This window comes from Melospiza melodia, chromosome 3 (assembly GCF_035770615.1).
Source record: "Melospiza melodia melodia isolate bMelMel2 chromosome 3, bMelMel2.pri, whole genome shotgun sequence".
NCBI classification, from domain to species: Eukaryota; Metazoa; Chordata; class Aves; order Passeriformes; family Passerellidae; genus Melospiza; species Melospiza melodia.
The window spans coordinates 44,390,815-44,409,635 of record NC_086196.1 but is presented as its reverse complement, the minus strand read 5'-3'; the positions used below and the strand labels follow the sequence as shown (position 1 = coordinate 44,409,635).

The window sequence follows — 18,821 nt, the reverse complement described above, 5'->3', positions numbered from 1 at the left end:
TGGCAAGGTCTCCCCTGAGCCTTCTTCTCTCCAACTTGAACAAGCCCAGTTCCCTCAGCTGCTCCTCATATGACTTCCCCTCTAAACCTTTTACCAGCTCTGTTGCTCTCCTCTGGACACCCTCCAGCACCTCAATGTGTTGCAATGAGGAGCCCAGAACTGAACACAGCACTCGAGGTGTGGCCTCACCAGCACCAAGTACAGGGGGGCAGTCACTGCCCCGGTCCTGCTGGCCACCCTGTGTCTGACATAGGGCAGGATGTTTTTGACCTTCTTGCCTACCTGGGCACACACTGGCTCATGTTAAACCAGCTGTCAACAGCACTCTCAGGTCCTTCTCTGCTCGGCCACTCTCCAGGCAAAAAAAATCTACTGGGGAGGTTGTCCTCTGCAACTGAGTGCGCAGCTTTGGGAGAGACACACATGGAGCTATTGAAGGAGGAAGGGTACACCCAGCTATTGAAGGAGGAAGGGTACAACCAGTCCAAACAGCAGAATCAACCTTGGCAGCCAGTGTGGGGACAGATGCTGCAGCTAGACTGCCTTCACATCCAGTCTTAGTGTTGTGTATGCAGGTCCCGGAACCCAATTAAATGCCTGGATGGGGTCAAGGGTCAAGTTCGTCAGTAAACCCACAGGTGCTGGGAGTACGAAATTGTGACTCTGAGCTCTTTAAAAAAACATTTCTCACAGGCTACTCCAGTATGTCCAGTGACTGTGGTCATCAGCTTCTAAATAAACAAAGTAACCTGGGCACATCACGCTCAGCTGAAACTTCATCCATCTGCTTGCCATAGTGGCTGACAGCATTTCTGGCACATTACCAGAGCATTTAATTTTATTAAGTACATTTACTGAAGAAATGAAAACTCTTAAACTGAGTAAATATAGAGTTCTCATAAATATAACTAGGTTTTTTTCATTTTGTTTGAGCAACAGTGGGAAATGAAAAACTGCAAGGCTAAAGGAAGTGAAGGGGCTATTTATGTAGCATGGGAAAAATTAAACTGAGATTCAACACTTTTAAGTGGGTGACATCTGTTTATCAAAATACTTTTGTTGTATCTTTTGCTTTTTGTCTCTTCCTGCTAAGACTCAGAAACGGGGATGCAGTGCTAGATTCAGCCTTTGATTTCAGCAGCAATCTGGGCAAGTTCTGCCATTATTTCAAAAGCAAAATATTGGTCTGGCAGTGCCAATTGCTAATAAGATACATTAGTGTATCATGTGCCATTTTTTCACTAAATTACTCACACATGTGTATACAGTATGAAAAGATGTGTGCGACTAGGAGTTTTTCCCTTTTTGCACATGAGATACAAAGTGGCTATGTGCTTAAATTTTTATTACTTTTGAAGGAGTGGGATGCACACCAAGATGTGGTCTGAAAGGGTAACTGAAGCAGTCTGTGAACTGAGCAGATGAATTAAGCAGGAACTCAAACCACTGATTTCCACAAGTAGCTTGCAAAAACATGCACCAAGGAAAATAATTTTCAATGATTCAAAGCAGAACCTTTGCTAAGTGGCATATCTGCCCTTAAACTAGGCTAAATACTAAGTACTTTCTGCAAATGCACAAAGTACTGGGGCCTGCCAGGGACCCAGTACCATATTCCAGCAGGAGCAGAAGGCAGTGCCAAGTAAATTCTGAAATTTAATATACAGACAGATATGCTTTGCAATTTCACTGATCTGTTAGCAAAGCCCAAGATGAACTGGGCTGACATCTTTGGTAAACTGCTTGCTAAAGTGTAAGACAACAGACTGAGTTTTCTTGCTATCAACCACTTGCACTGGCATGTCTGCACCAAAAGGCAAAGTTGTACAAGATGCAAATTGTTCTTGTTATTTTCCACTAATAAGAGCTAAAAATGGCTGACTATAAAAAGGGCTTACTGCTCTCCAAGAGCTGCTCCTGGTACATCTGGATAAATATATATGTGTATCAGGATGTGTGTATGTGTATGCCCATCATAATAATGTGTTTCCTTCAAGGGCTTAGAGCACTCATCTCACCCTTTTCACTATACTGACTAGAAAGAACAATCTGCCATTTGCAAACAAAACAAAACAATCTTAACACAATAAATTGTTTCATTGTGCTAAAAAGAATTCACACCCTCCATGCTTAGCATCTCACCTGGTCATTACAGAAAATCAATGAATTGGCTTTGCACACAAAGTCATGAGCTAGACTAAGTACCAAAATTCCAGAAAGAATGTGAACTCTTCAAAATGCTATTTGGTATCCAGGATTCCCAGCTGATGTCCTGACTCTAGTAGCTTTTAATTGCCATCACAGACACTCAAAATTTACCACTGAGTTTACCACTTACTGAATTAAATAAGAATGGAAATAGATAGGGTAAGAGTCTAGAGTGGAAAAAACTCCACACCTGAAATATCCACAAATCCTGACATAATAACCCCAAGGAAAATGTGGAAAGCATGTGATACTTCTGTGGTGCAACTGGACAAACACTAATCTCTATGAACCAGGATTCAGTGCAGAAAAACAGATTGAGGACTTCTCAATCACCAAAACATTAGTTGTGGGCAGTGAGTGGCCAGAGATGTAGCTAATCCAAAAATCTTGGAGAGAATATGGAGGAAGCAACTGGTGAAATTACCTCACTGCCAAATACCTGAGCAGGTTGGTTCAACCATCATCCCTCACCCCAGCTGGTCCTGCCATGCTTCACTCTCTTCAAGACCCTTCATAGTTTAACTGTCCAAAATCTTTCCCCAGGTTCCCATCTTCTGCAGTTCATTCACTCTCTAGCAGTTGCTTTGGTCACCATGCAGGGGTTTCCTGAGACTTTACTGGGAAAGATCTTCCTCTTCATTCACCTCCCTTGCTCTTGGTAAGGGAGTCCTGGGCTTCTGCTGTGTTTCTGTACCCCACAGGGGAACTACAGTTATAGACTTGTTCCTGGAATCACTGCAGGAAAATTTAGTGGGATGCTAAAAAAACCCAAAGTGAAGTCCACAAATGAGCCCCAAATAATTAAACCAAAACTTAAATCAAACAGCACTCAATGATGCACAGATCTGTCTATTGGATAGGCGAGGAAAGCACTAAAAAGGATGACATAAACTTTGGTTTTGTACTCATACTTCATCCCTGCTCCTACAAACACTACTGCATGTCAACTCCTAGCCAGCGTCCCTGTCTACCCTACTGTATACCAGCATGAGTCAGGAGTACTCCTGCTGATGAACTCCAGACAGGATTCAGGGCACCAAACAGCCCTCAGAGAAAGAAACAGCCATTTACCTCTCTTCACTGGTCACGCAGAGAGTTCAGTTTCCCCAATACATAATTTAAGTACTGACATTAAATAATATCAATACCCAGTGAAGTATGGCAGGTTTGTTAGCTGTCTGAAGACCCTTCAAGGGTGTCTCATGGCTACTGTAAAAATGGCAGAGCACTCATGGAACAGTAGAGAGTGGAAGAGAACTTAAAAGATAAAAATAAGACTTCAATGCCCAGAAAATATTCAGTGGTATTTAGGATAAAACAGAGTTTTTGGTGAATATTTTCATTCAATGTTTTAAATAAATTTGCTTTGGCTATGCTGTCACTTCTGTCATGTCCAATTTCCACTAGCTTTGGGAAGATGTATATTATATATCAGTCACCCATTAATTCCATATTCTCATTTTATGTAACAGAAAAAGCAAGTGTTCGTGCCCAAGCAGAAAACCTCCAAACTTGGTAACATCCTAAAAGCCACAGGAGCACAGCTCTGCAAAGCACTGTGGGCTCTGGTTGACTGTGCATGCCCCTGGCTCCCTGCATGCACCAAACTCTGCTACAGCAACATCCATGTGCTCCCTGCCCGTTTTCCCTACACACAGGCCCAACACAACCACTGGCTCTCCCAGTAACTTGTGCTGCAATTCCTTCTAGTGAGAAAGAAGCAAAACCTGAAAGAGCCCACCGCTTCTGTTCCCTTTTCTTTGCTAGATCCAACAGTACTCTATCTGTTTTTCCCCCTCCCACTCCACAAATACCAAGAAATAAAATAATGTAGGTGATGGCTTGGAAAGGATTTGAAGCAGTCAAGAAGCAGGAGGAGCAGAGACAAGACAAGCACACAGCTTTTGCTCTAAGCCCTACCTTTGCATGCTCTGCTACACCAAAGATGTGATACCCATAATGACTTATGTACCCCATGACACATGTACCCCAAGAACAGCAATACATCACACAGAAACACAACTTCCCAGGCCCTTCAAAACTCAGTTGAAAGCAACAAAATGGAAGAAGACAAACCTCATTCAAAACTTGCATTACACAAAAGGTATTAAATAGAATCATATTGAAAAAGGCACAACAATAAGCTATATTATTTTATCATTAATCTGTCAGAACACAAGAAATTAGGTTTTTTCCTATGCTGGATGGATAGAGCTGAATAATTCCACAATTACAGGGAAGCCAGCCCAGAAAAAAACAACCACAAGGAAAGCAAACTGTGAGGAGAGTATTTCAGGGCCTGAGAACAGAGCAGGAGTGCTTGCATGGGCAGACAACAGATGCTGCTCCAGCAAACAGCAGAGCAGAGAGGGATGGGTAAATGCTGGCATTTACTTGCTGTTTTAACTTAGGCAACAGGAGGAAGATAACAATTTAAGACACTGCCTCCTGGATAGCTTTTGTATTTCTCCTGAGTCTCCAATTATTATAGTTTTCTCTCTCTTCAATATCCTCATTTCCCCTGGGTATGCACTGACCAGCAACTTGCATTCTCTAGAAATCCTCCCACTAGCTATCCGGAAAGAAATTTATGCTAGAGGGCATAACCCCCTTCTAACATGTAGATGCCTTTAAAACCACAAGTCATCTTCAGAAAGCAAATTGCACAGAGATGCATAAAGAACTCCTCCAAGACCTATTTTGGAGGCAAGTGAATTCAGCCAACTCACAAACATCAGCAGTAATTTCAATTCAGTAAGCATGACTGGCATTCTCAAAACCTTTGCCCAAACCACACAACCTCCTTGCACGTGCACTTCTTCTAAAAATATTTCTTCTTGCTCTGTTTTTGTGCTCACTTTTTGCCCTTGGCCTTTATGATAAAAAATTTCTGGGTGAGCCCTGGAGAACTGAGCAGACCAAACACTAATTCTCATATGGAATTTATTTAGAGGGGAAGAAAAAAATCCCTCAAGTTGACTAGTTACATTATTTTGAACTGGTTTTATATTTTATGCGTACATAGTGGAGCTGGAATTTCAGGGCTGGCTTTTGTTTGCATTCATCATGAAACATTTGTTATATGAGCTGCTGCTACCGCTACCAAAACAGCTGCTGCTCACTGCTAGAAAACCAGAGGCCAACTCAACAGTTTCTTTCTTTCTCCGGTGAGTCTAGCTGGAAAATGAGGCCTGGTGTGTCTGCAGAAAATTACCTTTCTTTGGCTTTGCTGTCATCCTTGCCACCTTTTGCTTACCCAAAATGCAAACTTGAAAGAGAATGGATAAATCAGAACAAGAGCAGGCACGTTCTGATCCTCCTGAATCACCTACCATTAAACACAAATCAGAACTACAGCTGTGTGAACTCCCTGCTTTGCAGCTAGGGCAGCACTTCCAAGGGGAATGCCTTTCTTTCAGCTGCTCCTGCAATTCAACCAGGATTTAACCCTTCTGTCCTGCATCATCATTGTCTGCCATCTGGAAAAATTGAGTAATGGCTTGATCTAGTGTCACATACAAATTTCTTCTGTAGATGACTGCTTCCCCATCTGATAATCTGTGCACTTTCCTACCAAGCTCCACATGGAACAGGACTCAGAGCATCCTTGGACTGCAGCTCTGAGTGCCGAGGACAGACCTCAGCAGCACTTCAATGAGCTGAATTTTAATGCTTTGCTTTGTTATGATTAGTAAGCCACTTCAGTGTTGTTTTTGTTGCTCCCTGGTAACTTCACGTCACCACTGACCTCCCTTACCTCTGACATGGCTTTTTAAGAGAATATTTGTCCCAGGCTGGAGCACAGTCCCTTCAAGACTTCCCTGTTTTTTATACTAAGGGGGCACGAGGAAACAATGAATGCCTACCTCTTTCACCAGCTTTATCCTGCAGGAGACCACTCTTTCTTCTGTCCTGACACCCAATTTTCTTAAAGAGCTTTTGGACAGAGACCTTGCTGAAAATAACACCTGTACCATCTCATATCCCTGTGCTTGCTTAGTCCTTAAAGATTTCACAAATGCCATGCTGACTTTTCCCAACTGCGTATTAATCATATCCTCTATTACAGTTCCTCCCAATATGTCAATTTGATTTTTTCATCTGTTGGTGTCTAGGTGACAATTGCAGCCCTCTAAAAGCTTGAGAGTGATCTTTCCTATTCTTCCAAAATAGCTGCTGAATGAATCAGGGGATTGCCAACCACAGAGCTAGCAATTTCAGTTTCAAAGAAATCCTTGATGAATACTTGCTCTCACAGCAGCATCCCTAACACTGCTGTCCTGGTTTGAAGGAGTAAAGACAGCTGCGGAGTAAAAAATGCAACACCCTAACATTTATCTGTATTATAGACAGCACGTAACTGAAAAGATATTCAAACAGAGTGCAAACTCAGAAGGTAAGGTTTATAAAGTGCAGTAACAATGATGGAGATAGGCAAAGAAAACTGGAGAGAAGATAGCAATAAAAGAACACAATGGGAATGCAGTTTGGAAGGGGAGGAAACTGGGAAGATGAGCCTAGAGAGAAATGGAGGGGAGGATGCTCTTTCATGCTACATTTGATTCAACTCCAAGAACTGAGAAAAAGAAGAGAACCAGAATCCTCACAGCTATATTTAGTGAAACCCTCTTTTCTTGATATAGCTTCTAGGAGAGCAAGTTTTCAAGAGGGACAGATCAAAAAGGGTGGGAAATTTCAACAAGGAAAAGAAGTAGGGAACACAACTCCAAGAAAGACTTTGGAAGAGCAAGGGGACAGCTCTCCAGCACCATAAACTGCCTTCAGGGCAGGTAAAGCAAAGGGGTTCACAGGAAGGAGCACAGGAAGGGTGTGAAGCTGTGCTCAAGTGAGGAGACACACCAGCTGAGAGCTACACTGCTAACATATTTACTTCATTTTAATTCTTAAAATTTTGTCATCAAGAGCTGACCCTTGCAGTTTGCTGAAATTCATGTTACTAGTTCTTTCCCTTCTTTTCTAATAGCAGCAACAGTATCCTTAAGATGATTTTAGAGCACAATACACTGTGTCCTCTGGGAGCAAGTGGCTCCTTTACAGATGTACCTTGGACATGTCTCTTCCCTAAGACTGTCTCCCTGCACTTCTCCCAGCTGCCCACTGCCTCTCTCTCCCTGACTCTCTTCTCAGCCACCTAGCCCTGATGTGGCTGGAAAAAACCCTTTTGGTGTTAGCTTTATAAAATGCCTTTTGCAAGTTGCATGCCTTGCTATAATTTCACACATAACTTGTCAGAATTTATGCTCTCTCATGTTTTCCTGATTTTAATTATTACAACATTCAAATTACTATAGCAGCTGATTTGCATCACTGTAAAAACCTGATATTAAATTGCAATGTTTATGTGAAAATTTAAGTAATTCCTAAGGGATGGCTCCTTGTCCCTGCTGTACAAAGATTACTAGTAGAAGTGTTTTAACACCTAAATTTCTTTTCTATAGCTACCCTATCTTTAATTCCTGGCCCATCAAAGATACTGGCTCATGGTAGTTGCATTGTTCTTCCAGATGCCTTGGGAGTAAGAATAATCAATTTCACCCGCAGCCCATTGTGCCACTGATACAGTGATTTAGTCTGAGAAAAAAAGTACAATAACTTTATTTGAAGAGTGAAAATAAGATTATGCTCCTAAAAGTAAAGTGAATAGTCAGCTCTGTGATCTGCTTTATATTGCTCCTGTGTCTTCAATGACCTATATGCTTTGTTTTCAATTAAGAGGTGTTTTTCCCCAAACACTGGCCCTGAAAACATACTGTGGGACACATTGATTATTGAGCTAAATTCTCAGTAGTTTTGGTCATTTATTAACAAAAGTTTTTTATATTTCAGCCTCAGTCACCTTGCGCAGCTTGCTTGTTTCCATGTAGGTGAAATGAAGACCTGTTCACCTGGGAACAGAAGCTGGTCTATTAAATGGGATTTAATGGCTCCTTCTCTATGCCTTCTGTTGCCTGGGCAGAGGGCAAAGTTGTCAAAGAAACAATCTGCATAATCTGTTACCACTGTAATTTTGGTTTAAATGCTATTTTTAAAGCAGAAGCAGTAAGGGAGCTTTAGTGAAATGCTACTGATTAAAATAGCATTATGATTTTATTTACTAAGTTACTCAAGAAGGAATGAACTGTCATTGCAGACTTTAACTGCCTGTCATTAAAGTGTTTGTGGTACATTGTCATCAGCAACCCTGGATTATTTATGAGATATCACTAATGCTGTATCCAAATGCAGATTTCCCTCTGTGCAGGAGCTTTAACAAAGCTGGCTACCCATAGGTTTTCCATTTTGTGACACCAGGAACAGGAAATATTCAAAAGATGCATTGGGGAATCAACCTTAGATGAGTAGCAGGAGCACACTTATAAACCATAACATCTTTAGTGACTGATATGCTCATTAAATAAACATGACAGTTGCTTGGAAGATATCAGTACAAAATGATCTCCTGACATACACAAAAAACCACCAAGACATATGGATTCTTGAACTGTGAGATGTAAGGGCTTGTTTGACTGGTCCCTCGGGATTTAAAATGGAAATAATTTTTGTTTTTACTGCAAGACAGTATGAAATTACATCTATGAGGGTTTAGTCCAAAACCAGACAACCCATTGATAGAGCTGATGAAAAGAAACTGAATGCAAGTGACAGGAATAGGTGGGATGAAATGCAAAATCTGTAGGCTGAAGTCTTGGAATTGCACTAAAAGACAAAGATGATGCAATAGGTGGTCTCATAATCTTCATAATCCTACAGACGTACAGAAACTTTAGAGAGGGGAAACTGTTATTGATAAAGAGGTTCAGATGAGCATGCAAAAAAGTAAAATTTGTTTGGCTTCAGGTAAAGACCCTGCCATTTGACAGGAAAGAGAAATATGAAAAAGGTTGAGGAGAGGAACAGGAAAAAGACAGCAGATTGCAGAGTACAAGCTGGGTACAGGCATGCATTATAGCTCACAGAAAAGGAACCTTAGGTAATTCTACAAAACACACTCAGCCTATCTCTACAATACATTGCTGTTTGTCAGAGCCAGTCTATGAGCTCATGTGTCCAGAAACTGTATTAGAAGAACAACATTAGATCTAGGTTTTTCAAACAATGATTTAAGAGAACATGGACTTCATTTTCCAATACAACTGATTCTGAGCAGAGCCTTTACAAATTCAACGCTCATGAAAATCCAAGCCTAAAATAAGGATTTAAAAATCAGTACTGTAATTAGCAAGAAGAAAAACTATATTCTTCTTTGTCATAATCAGTGGTGAGATCTGGAAGGCAGCCACCATCCTAGAATGCCAGAAGAGCTGGGAAAGGGAACTATGGATCAACAGTAGCCTCATTCCTCATTTCTCCAGTTCATGAATCATGCCCACTATCCTGGCCTGCCAATGGGAAATATGTAAATTTCTCACCTGATCTAAATGATTGTTGCTGGTGCTGCTGTACTCAGCAAGTCAAGCACTGCTCTTGACTCCAGGAGACAGCAGAGCCATAGTGATGTGTTTGGCAAATGGACACTAAAATCCCACTTCCCTGCACTGCAGGCCCAGGGAGCAGATTCACCCAGATCGAGTGCCAGCCCGGTGTCAGGATGTCAGCTGCCTCACTTTTGATCTCAAAATGCCATTCATTTGGGGCCACAAGATGTATTTACAGGCAACCTCTCTGCTGTGTAACTCTGCACATATGAGCTAATTCAATCCAACAAGTACACATTAGCAAGGAAGAGCAAATAGTTAGGACTTGAGCCTGGATGTACACAAGCTCCATGTGGGTTGGAAAGCCATACCAAACTCACCTGCCACACCTTTACTCCTGGTCACATCTTAGCAATTAGACTATCTTGGATAAATCTTTTGGTGCCACAGTTATGGTTTTCACGTCACACACATATTGCCTGGAGTGGCTTCACCTTCCTCAGCAGAACAAGAACCACAGCTGTTATAAGCTGTAAAGCTTTGCTTTAGAACTCATCACAGAGAAGCTTTCCTTCTGAGACAAATCTTCCAAAGACCTAGTGGCCCTTTTGAAAAACACAGTCATGAGAAAGCCCAGAAGTGCTTAAATCCTTTCAAGAGCTCCTATTCTTAAAACTGCTTAGCTTATTCACAAAAGGATTTCAAACCTCTGGAAGACAAAACAACATATTTTTCTTTTATGGGACTGAAAAAGAAAAGATACTTTCACTGACTATCCTTACCACTCATTAGTGTATCCACTAACTTCAAGTCATCCTGGATCAGGCAGTCTGGTTTTTCCCTGCTCTCCAAACCTTGTATCTTCATGGCCAAAGAGCTAGATAATGGTATCTACAGCTTTTGATAGTACCTTCAGTTTTATAAAACAAACAAAGAACAGATTAGTTGTGCAGAATGTCCTAGATGCTATCGACCTAATAAAAAAGAAATGTCCTCAGGGACATGCACTGTGACTCTTCCTCTTTCCCTGCCCATCTTGCACACAGAGAACAAGGAATTTGCTTTACAAGAAACAAAAGTACAATTAAACACTTTTCCTAGATCTTAAACTGCATGTTCTAGCATTCACGTCGTTTTACAGCGTTCCTCTGTGCAATACTGAAAGTTGAGACTTCAAAGGGGGAAGAGAAGAATGGTCTGCTCACGCTTTCTATTTTCAGAACAGGATGCAGGGCGATAAGAGAAGGCCCCCCTGGCGGAATGTGAATCCATGTGTGCCGCTGGCGCTGGGAGCGGCGCACTCGCGGGCGGATCGCTCCATCTGCTGGGCACAGCGGCGCTGCTCACGCTCTCATCACACACGGGAGAGTTACACAGGGAGTCACCTCCCAACTCCAAACTCATGCTTTGCCTCCACGAGAAATTTGGAATTTTCCTCCTCTGTAGAAAATTTTCAGAGTCAGTGATTCCTGTTCAAAGTATTACATAGGGAAAACACAAAGCTCTAGTTTTAGAGTGCAAGGCAAAAGAAAAGACAGCATATTTTGAGTCTCCAAAGCTTTTGAACATTTAAATGTTTTTGAAATTTTAGAAGTGATACCAAAACAAAAAATCCACAAAAAACCCTACCCAAAACCAAACTGAACAAAAAAAACCCACCAAAAACTCCCCTAAGTATTTACATTAAAACTAATCCACGCTGATTTTATTCTCTCAACAAGAGTGCAGGTGCTTGTAGGAGAGAGGAGGGTTGGGCACTTCAGCACAGGAGATGAGCCATTGTATTCCCTTCCCATTTACCAGTCACAACCCTTTCCAGAAAATACAGCTCACAAGAAGCCAGCAGACTAAGAAGCCTCATATAATTTTTCCTAATTTCTTCTTTCCTTTCATTTTGTGTTAAACAAAGGCAGAACAAAAGACGATAAAATGATCACTATTTAAAAACACTGCACAAAAAGCACTGCCTCCTTCCACTAGAGTCCTATGATCATTTCTTGGAGGTGGTGCCTGTAAACACATTCACTACAATTTCTCAGAGGGAAAAATCCCTTGTTCCTGAACTTTTCCAAATGCATAGCATCTGAACCATCTGAAGGCATGGCCCACCTTCAGGGCTGGCCTGGCACAGGAGTGATCTTCAGCACAGCACGAAGACTGCTGAGCTTGATTTCACCCTTCTCCTAACTCCATCAAAAGTGCTCTGCTTCCCAGGACCTCAGCTCTGCAATAAAGACAAATGGCACCATCTTTCTCCTTAATGGGTTTAAAGAGAAGGGGAAACCTATGAATAGAAAATGGCAAGACTGTATCATTAACATTCATGAACATAGCAGATTTAAAAAACAAGAGGGTTTATATTACCTGGGATAATATTACTACTACAGTTTAAGACATTCCCTGTAAATGCAATTCTTATGGGAATCACATTTTCATTGCATTTTTTTTAATTTGCAGTTTACCTAAACAATATATTTTCTTTCAGCTGACAGTGTGAGTTATTTCATTACATTCAATAAAATTCAGTGTCTGAAAAGCCTAAAGTCAGTCTTCCTGTTGTAGAGTAAGACCTATACATTCTCCATGCTAAATGCACCTTTCAGGAAACAAAGGGGTTTTTTCCTGGTATTGGAAAGAAGTGTTTTTATAGGGCTTCTGGTGCCAAAGAAAATTTATGAACTCCTGAGGTGTGAGGACATGGCTCATTTCTGAGGTGATAAAAAACCATTTTATTGCCTATTGTTTTACATTGGATGCTGTTAACTTTCACCCCATGTCACAGAAACTGACAAGACAGAAGAAAACTGTTTTGCTGCGTATAGTAGGTATAGTAGGTATTTTTTTGTCTCTGAAAAGCAGCGAAGATGTGAAAGCCACATGTGCCCATTTCAAAAGAAACTGAGTAAATATTCTCAGGGTTCTAGCTCCCAGCCAGATTACAGAAGTGAGCTGCAGCCAGCAGAAATGAACAGGACTGACCAATCTTTTTTTCCTTTAGCCTCTGAGAGTGAGGAAAGACTTTACATGTCAAGTTTTGTTATAACTATTTCAGGCCTTTCAAAGAGTTAAAGAATACTTTCAAGTTTTGCAATAAATATATAAGGCTCTGCAATCGGATCCTATCTGCTTCAATGCTGGTGAAAAAAAAGACAAAATTTTGAGAAAATTTTACTGTGTTAGCAAAGAAAGCTATTAAACATAAAAATGTATTTTTAAAATTTATTCTACCCCTCTATTAATCTATCTATTGATTTCAAAATCTGCTGCCCCCATTTCTGCCCTTTTAATCTCTTGTCAAAGCTAGTTTTGGCTGCCCGGACAAGTTTGTAACTTTGGACAAGATAGGCATCAAAAAAGAGAGTCCTTTTGCAATTCTTGACTTGGTATTAACATTAAGATAATGCTTAATTTCAAGCAGAGAGTGGAGAAACAAAAAAACAGGAAGCCCATAGCTTTAAAGTACTGTACAAGATAAAACCAGATTAGTTCCAATGAAAACTTTAGCACCACAAAGAGCTTTCACATTTTGTTACACGTGGTTATAAAACACACAGGTCAAAATATGTGGCATATGGAATAGTTGAATGCAATGTTTTTGTTAATGCAATGAAGGAAGTTATCCTTCTTGTGTCCTCTGACATTAAAATTTTCTTCCATGCTGAACTGCCAAGTTTTTTAACATTTTACCTTTCTTCACAGTTTCTTTCTGCCAGCTTATATCAGACAAATCATTAGCATCAAAAAGAAAAGTTCAATTCATACTGCTTTAAGCAGTTACCTGTGTCATCAGGTATACAGACAGACAGTAACTCTCTGATGAAAATGTCACACTATCTTATCATAGAGCCACAGTTCAAATGATGAGCTTCAGAAAAACAGCAGAAAAGTATTTCTGAAGGTAAAACAACTACAGGCTTTGTTTTCTGCTAAGAGAATGCTGAGCAGGAGCTTCTTGACAAATGTTATCACAGTGCTTCAGATAAGAAATTTTACTATAGGCACAAAAGAAACGGAGAGCTTTGAATATGGCCTGCACAGTTCAAAGGAGTAGAGATGAGGAAAAGTTTATAGATTTCCTGATTTCTGTATTATCAACCTATACTGAAGGTTTTCAATACTAAGAAGTTTGCTTAGATGAGATCTACAGTGATCTGGTGACAAACCAAAGCACCTGTAATGAGCAAGGGGAGTCCCAACTTCAGGAAGAAGGAGTTTAACTCTCAACTCCTGCAGATGTATCTTATATGTGCATGTGATTTTGATAACATCTGGCATTTTGCTTCCCATAGCAGGAAGGTGCTTTTAATATAGTTTAGATTATGATGTTGGTGGGACAGCAATCACCCGTTTCCTACTGTGATTTCTAATCTATGTAATCCACGAAAGCAACACTGGATTGAAAATGTCTTTCTTCAGCTACTTTTCACAGATTCACAGATCTGGAAGTGAATTACCTTTCTGTACATGTCCTTCTCTGTGTTTTCCTCATCTTGTTATGTTCAGCAGACAAAAGATAAGTTCTAGAAAAACTTTCCTTCTTTATGTGGAAAGAGAGAAGAAAGACTGCCATAAGAGATTATCAAGTGGAGCAGCAGGTCAGTAGACAATACTGTAAACTATATAGATTTAATCTGCAAGTGTTAGTTGCAACAAAAGGTCAGTTTTGGCCCAATTTATCTGCTGCTTTGTGGGACCACCAGACAGCTGGCAGAACAACATGTCTTCTTCCCTGCGCTTCATGACGCAACAGCAGAGAGTGTTGCAGATCAGGTCTAAGATACCCTGAGGAGAACAATGTACGATTTCTTACACACCACTTGAATATTTTTTATTTTTCTGGCTGATTCTTTTAAGGGTTTTTTTTTTTGGCAAGTATTAGCACAAACTCAAAAATAACCAGATGATAATTATGATAGGAAAAAACCTTCAAACACGCATGTATGAAAAAAGGAGGAGAGAGGAAACTGCTTTCTTATTAATATGCCCAGTCAATAAGTGAATGGGAAAGATAAAATAAAGGTTTAATCCACCTAGGGAATACTGACAGAAAGTGGTGAATCTTTAGATTCAAGATCCATTTTTCACATGAAATCCCAGAGGAAATCATTGTCCTGTAATAGGTGATCAAATTTCCTCCTGGTACTGGAAAATGCAAAAAGAGGAAAAAGATTACCCAGCAGTTAATGATTCTGGCAGATTGCTTATTTCCCACCTGACAATTTCTAGGGCACCCCGATGAAAAACAAAACCCTTGTGCTGCTTATTAGCTTCCCCCATTGTAAAAGAAATGAAAATATATGGTGCACAGAACAGCTGAAGAAGTCATAAACTCAAAGAAAACTCTCATGGCAGAGAGAGCATATCCTTCTATTGATCCCCCTGCCTTCCTTTTGTCTAACATCCTATGGGGAAACCTTCGAGACCAAATTGCGCAAACTTTTAGGATTTCCACATATTACAAACATCATTATTTTTCTTTTTTAATTTATAAAACCAAGGGAAGTACCTGATCCCAAACTAGGCATTGCTCTTATGTCAGTACAATACTCTCTTTATGTCTGTTATTAAGCAAAACTACTCTATGGCTGGACGTGGCATCACAAAGTTACACACCCACCTTCCAAAGAGCTGCCTTGCCAGCAGACAGTGACCCACTGCAAGCATGTTCAGAGAAGGAATGCCATACTTTCCCCAGTACCTGTATCACAGCTAAATACAGTATTTCCAAAGATGAGTCCTAGAAGAAGGGTTTGATGGACAGTAATGCCTAAATCCCGTTTACAGACACAAACCCGTAATTTCTCCAGAGAAATTTCTCCAGACTTGACTGACTACTGTAATAGCTGTTCTCAGTCAGAAGCCAGCCATCAGTTGCATGCATTACAAACTAAATTTAATCTTTGTTCCATGTGCTTTGAATATACAGCTTGGTACAAAACATATTAATTTCACAATGACACAAGTGCAACCGAGTCACAAGAAGAAGGGAAGTTTTACCCCTGCTTGGTGCACACAGTGTTGATGGGCCAGTCAAATGTAAGCAAGAAATCAATTCTGCTGGAATGACATGCACAGCCCTCCAGAAGCATCATATCTAATTTAGCACAGGACACAAGACAGCCTTTTAAAGAAGTCAGCAATAAATCAGTGTTGGAGGGATGGATTGGTGCAGAGAACCCTTTCAGATTGACCATGGGGTACAAATTAAGGAGTAGGCTGAGTGCTCTCCATTTTCATTTCTCAACTCCCGACTCCTAAGTCTCTTTCCTCAGCATGCTTTGTATTGGAAGTGCTGTAAATGCACATTCTTATTTGTATTCTACCTAAACTCAGCTCAGCTGAAGGTTCATTTCATTTCAACCCATAGTCTAGGCTGAGAGAAAATAAATAACCTGGTCCTGGAGAATCATCAAAGTGTCCAGCTCCCCAAACCATTCCTTGAAGGTTTATTTAAGTACATATTCTTGACACCATTTTGACAATATTTTGACAGTATTATTTGAGAATTGAGTATGACACAATTAAAAGAAGAAGGCACTTCAGTAGAAAATGGGAAGCTTTCTGGCAGGTGGAAAGATCACTGAGCAACAAGTGCAGGCAAGGAAAGAAAACCACACAGTAACATTAACGATAAAAGTGGAATATGTTACTTTCCCCATCATAAAATCTGCTCCCTAAGAGGGAGATAAACTTCTTCATTGACTGAACAAGAAAGAAACACATACCCTTCAGCAGCCACGCAGATTTAGCTGAAGTTTCTGTAAGAACAGCTTTTTAATGGAAAAAGTTACCTGGATTTTTGTAGATGCTAAGCACATCCTTGAAATAATGAGGTAAGAATCTTTCTAATAAAAGCAGCACATCCTCCAACTCCTCCAGAATGCCCACAAGCAGAAAATTTTCATTAACGTTCAGCTTTGCTCTTTCAAGGGCCCATTCACCAGGCTCCCTGTATGAAATTGATGGAGGAAGATGGAGGAGGGAAAAAGAAAAGTTAAATATACATTTATTTCTCAAATTCAAGCCAAGAACACAAGTGAATAAAAAATATTCAGTGCTATACTTAGAACAAAAAAAGACCCCCCCACCAAACCCAAGTAGCTTACTGAGCTTTTCCACGCAACATTTATAATTGGATTGGCATGTAAAAACAGGATCACGTCAAAAGGAGGCTAATCATTGTGTGAAAATACTCCGTTCTGAAGGGAACTTCTGCCAAGCTGTTTATAAGCTCAAACTTGTGAACTTTGGTATTTCAGCTTGGAAGTACAACCCATCTGATCAGAGGGATGACTGCCCTTGGTGTTGGAAGGTGCTGAGGAGTGGTGGTGTCCCTGAACTACATCAGGAGAGCTGCTGGGATCAACCACTGCTTGCTGTTACTGGCGAATCCTACACAGGACACTACCATTTTCCACCTTGTCCTTCATTTTAACTTTTGCCAAGTCTCCAGGAGCTTCCCTTCCCCCTGTCATTACCCCCAGTTGCCCTGCAGCTTTGCTACAGGATTTGCATTTTTTAGCTGTGACTGATACTGGTTTTGAAGAACAGTTTGGGGTTCTTCTGTCCTTTCTCCCAGCAGGAGAAGCTGGCAGGACTTCACTACATCTTTATGCTTCTCTGTTTCCCAAAAGCACGATGTAGTTAGACAACCATACAAATCCTAAATCCCGTATAATAATTCATATTAGTTATGTTCTGGGAGCAGCAGCCATCATTCATATTGACACAGGATATAATGCCAGTGTCCCAGGCTAAAGGAATCAGCTCCCCACACTGCCTGGGAGTAGCTGTAAATCACACCTCTTCCACGACTTCATTAGGTTATTGTGGATCCTATGCAATAGTGAATTTAACATTTGTCTGAAGCTCTTTCTTTGTCATGTGGAAAAGCTTACTACTTTTCACTCCTACTAGAGCAGACTTGTAGCAGGTTTTTCATGCTCTACCACCTTCTGGGCACTGATCTGTTTTCTGGAATAGCAAAGTGTCCTAACAAACACTATAGCCTCCTGTTTGTAGCTCCTTATGGGACTAAGAAGTAGCTGAAGGAAGTTCAAGGGCATAACAAGAGCCAAATCTACAACAAGGTACAAAACAGTATTCAATATCCTGCTTGGGAACCTCACAGAGATATTTTGTGAAGGTATTCAGGCATGTGACTGCCGTTAATGGGATTATTTGTGCAGGCAAGTTAAATGTGCAACCATAAGCATTTGCAGATAAGGCCAAAATATGTTAAAAAATGTGCAATGAAAATGAAGTCATTAACTTGTTTTGTTTCTTATACATAAGTTCAGTTAAGCAAAAAACCCAAAAAGGCAGGATTTTACAACATGGATACTTCTTCTGTCTTTATTTGTAAGTAATACATTTTCACTTGTTATTACTGCTACAAGAAGTATGGCTTTTGAAAAAAATTCTGGAAAATGTGCAACTGTTTCATTATGGAGAAGCTTGAATAATACAGAAACAGAATGCCTTGAAGTTGAACACCTAACAAAGAACATTTGTTACTAAAAATACTAAACTGTTTAAAGCCAAGAAAATATTAAAAATTATTCCTATAGTATTGTATAAAAATCTACTAAAAATATGGTATCAGTAACTCAGCATTATTAGAATGGTGTTCACAGACGTTAAAAATGAGGTAGCTCAATTAAAGCAGTAGAGGGCTGTATTTTATATGGTTTTGAGCACAAATACAGTTTCTCACATGGACACAGAAACATGTATTTCTCATCTAGACCTGATAGAAGCATCTGAGCAAATCAGAAACACGTATTACAAAATTATAGTGCAGATAAAATGAGTAACTCAGAAAAAAAATACACATAAATACATTAATATTTGATGAATTATTCATGTGATAAATCAAGAAAAAAGAATACTGCTACATTTGCAATGGCCTCCTTACTTCAAAATATATCCATGCAGTTACCACATGCAGTGCTGCATTCCTTGTACTTTCATTTTTCTCTTGGACTTCAAATAATGTCACCTCTTTATTGCCAACTTCTGACAAAATGTTTGCAATAGCTATTGCTGAACAAATTGAAATACCTTGCATATATTTACCTGCATCTTGGATGCTGTCCACAGAAATATGGTATGATGTAAAATAACCTGGGATTAGAACATTCAGGGTAGTTTTCAAGGATACATACATTAATGTCC

At 40.1% G+C, this 18,821-nt stretch overlaps 1 protein-coding gene across 1 annotated transcript in view; it reads right to left on the bottom strand.

Moving 5' to 3' along the window:
- The window catches only part of UST (uronyl 2-sulfotransferase), a 151,521-nt gene that overhangs the window by 12,340 nt on the left and 120,360 nt on the right, over positions 1 to 18,821 (bottom strand). The window contains exons 6-7 of the mRNA XM_063151551.1: positions 18,723 to 18,820; positions 16,436 to 16,593 (exon numbers count right to left, since the gene is read on the bottom strand). Of these exons, the coding sequence (XP_063007621.1) occupies positions 16,436 to 16,593; positions 18,723 to 18,820 (256 nt within the window). The remainder of the gene's footprint in view (positions 1 to 16,435; positions 16,594 to 18,722; position 18,821) is intronic.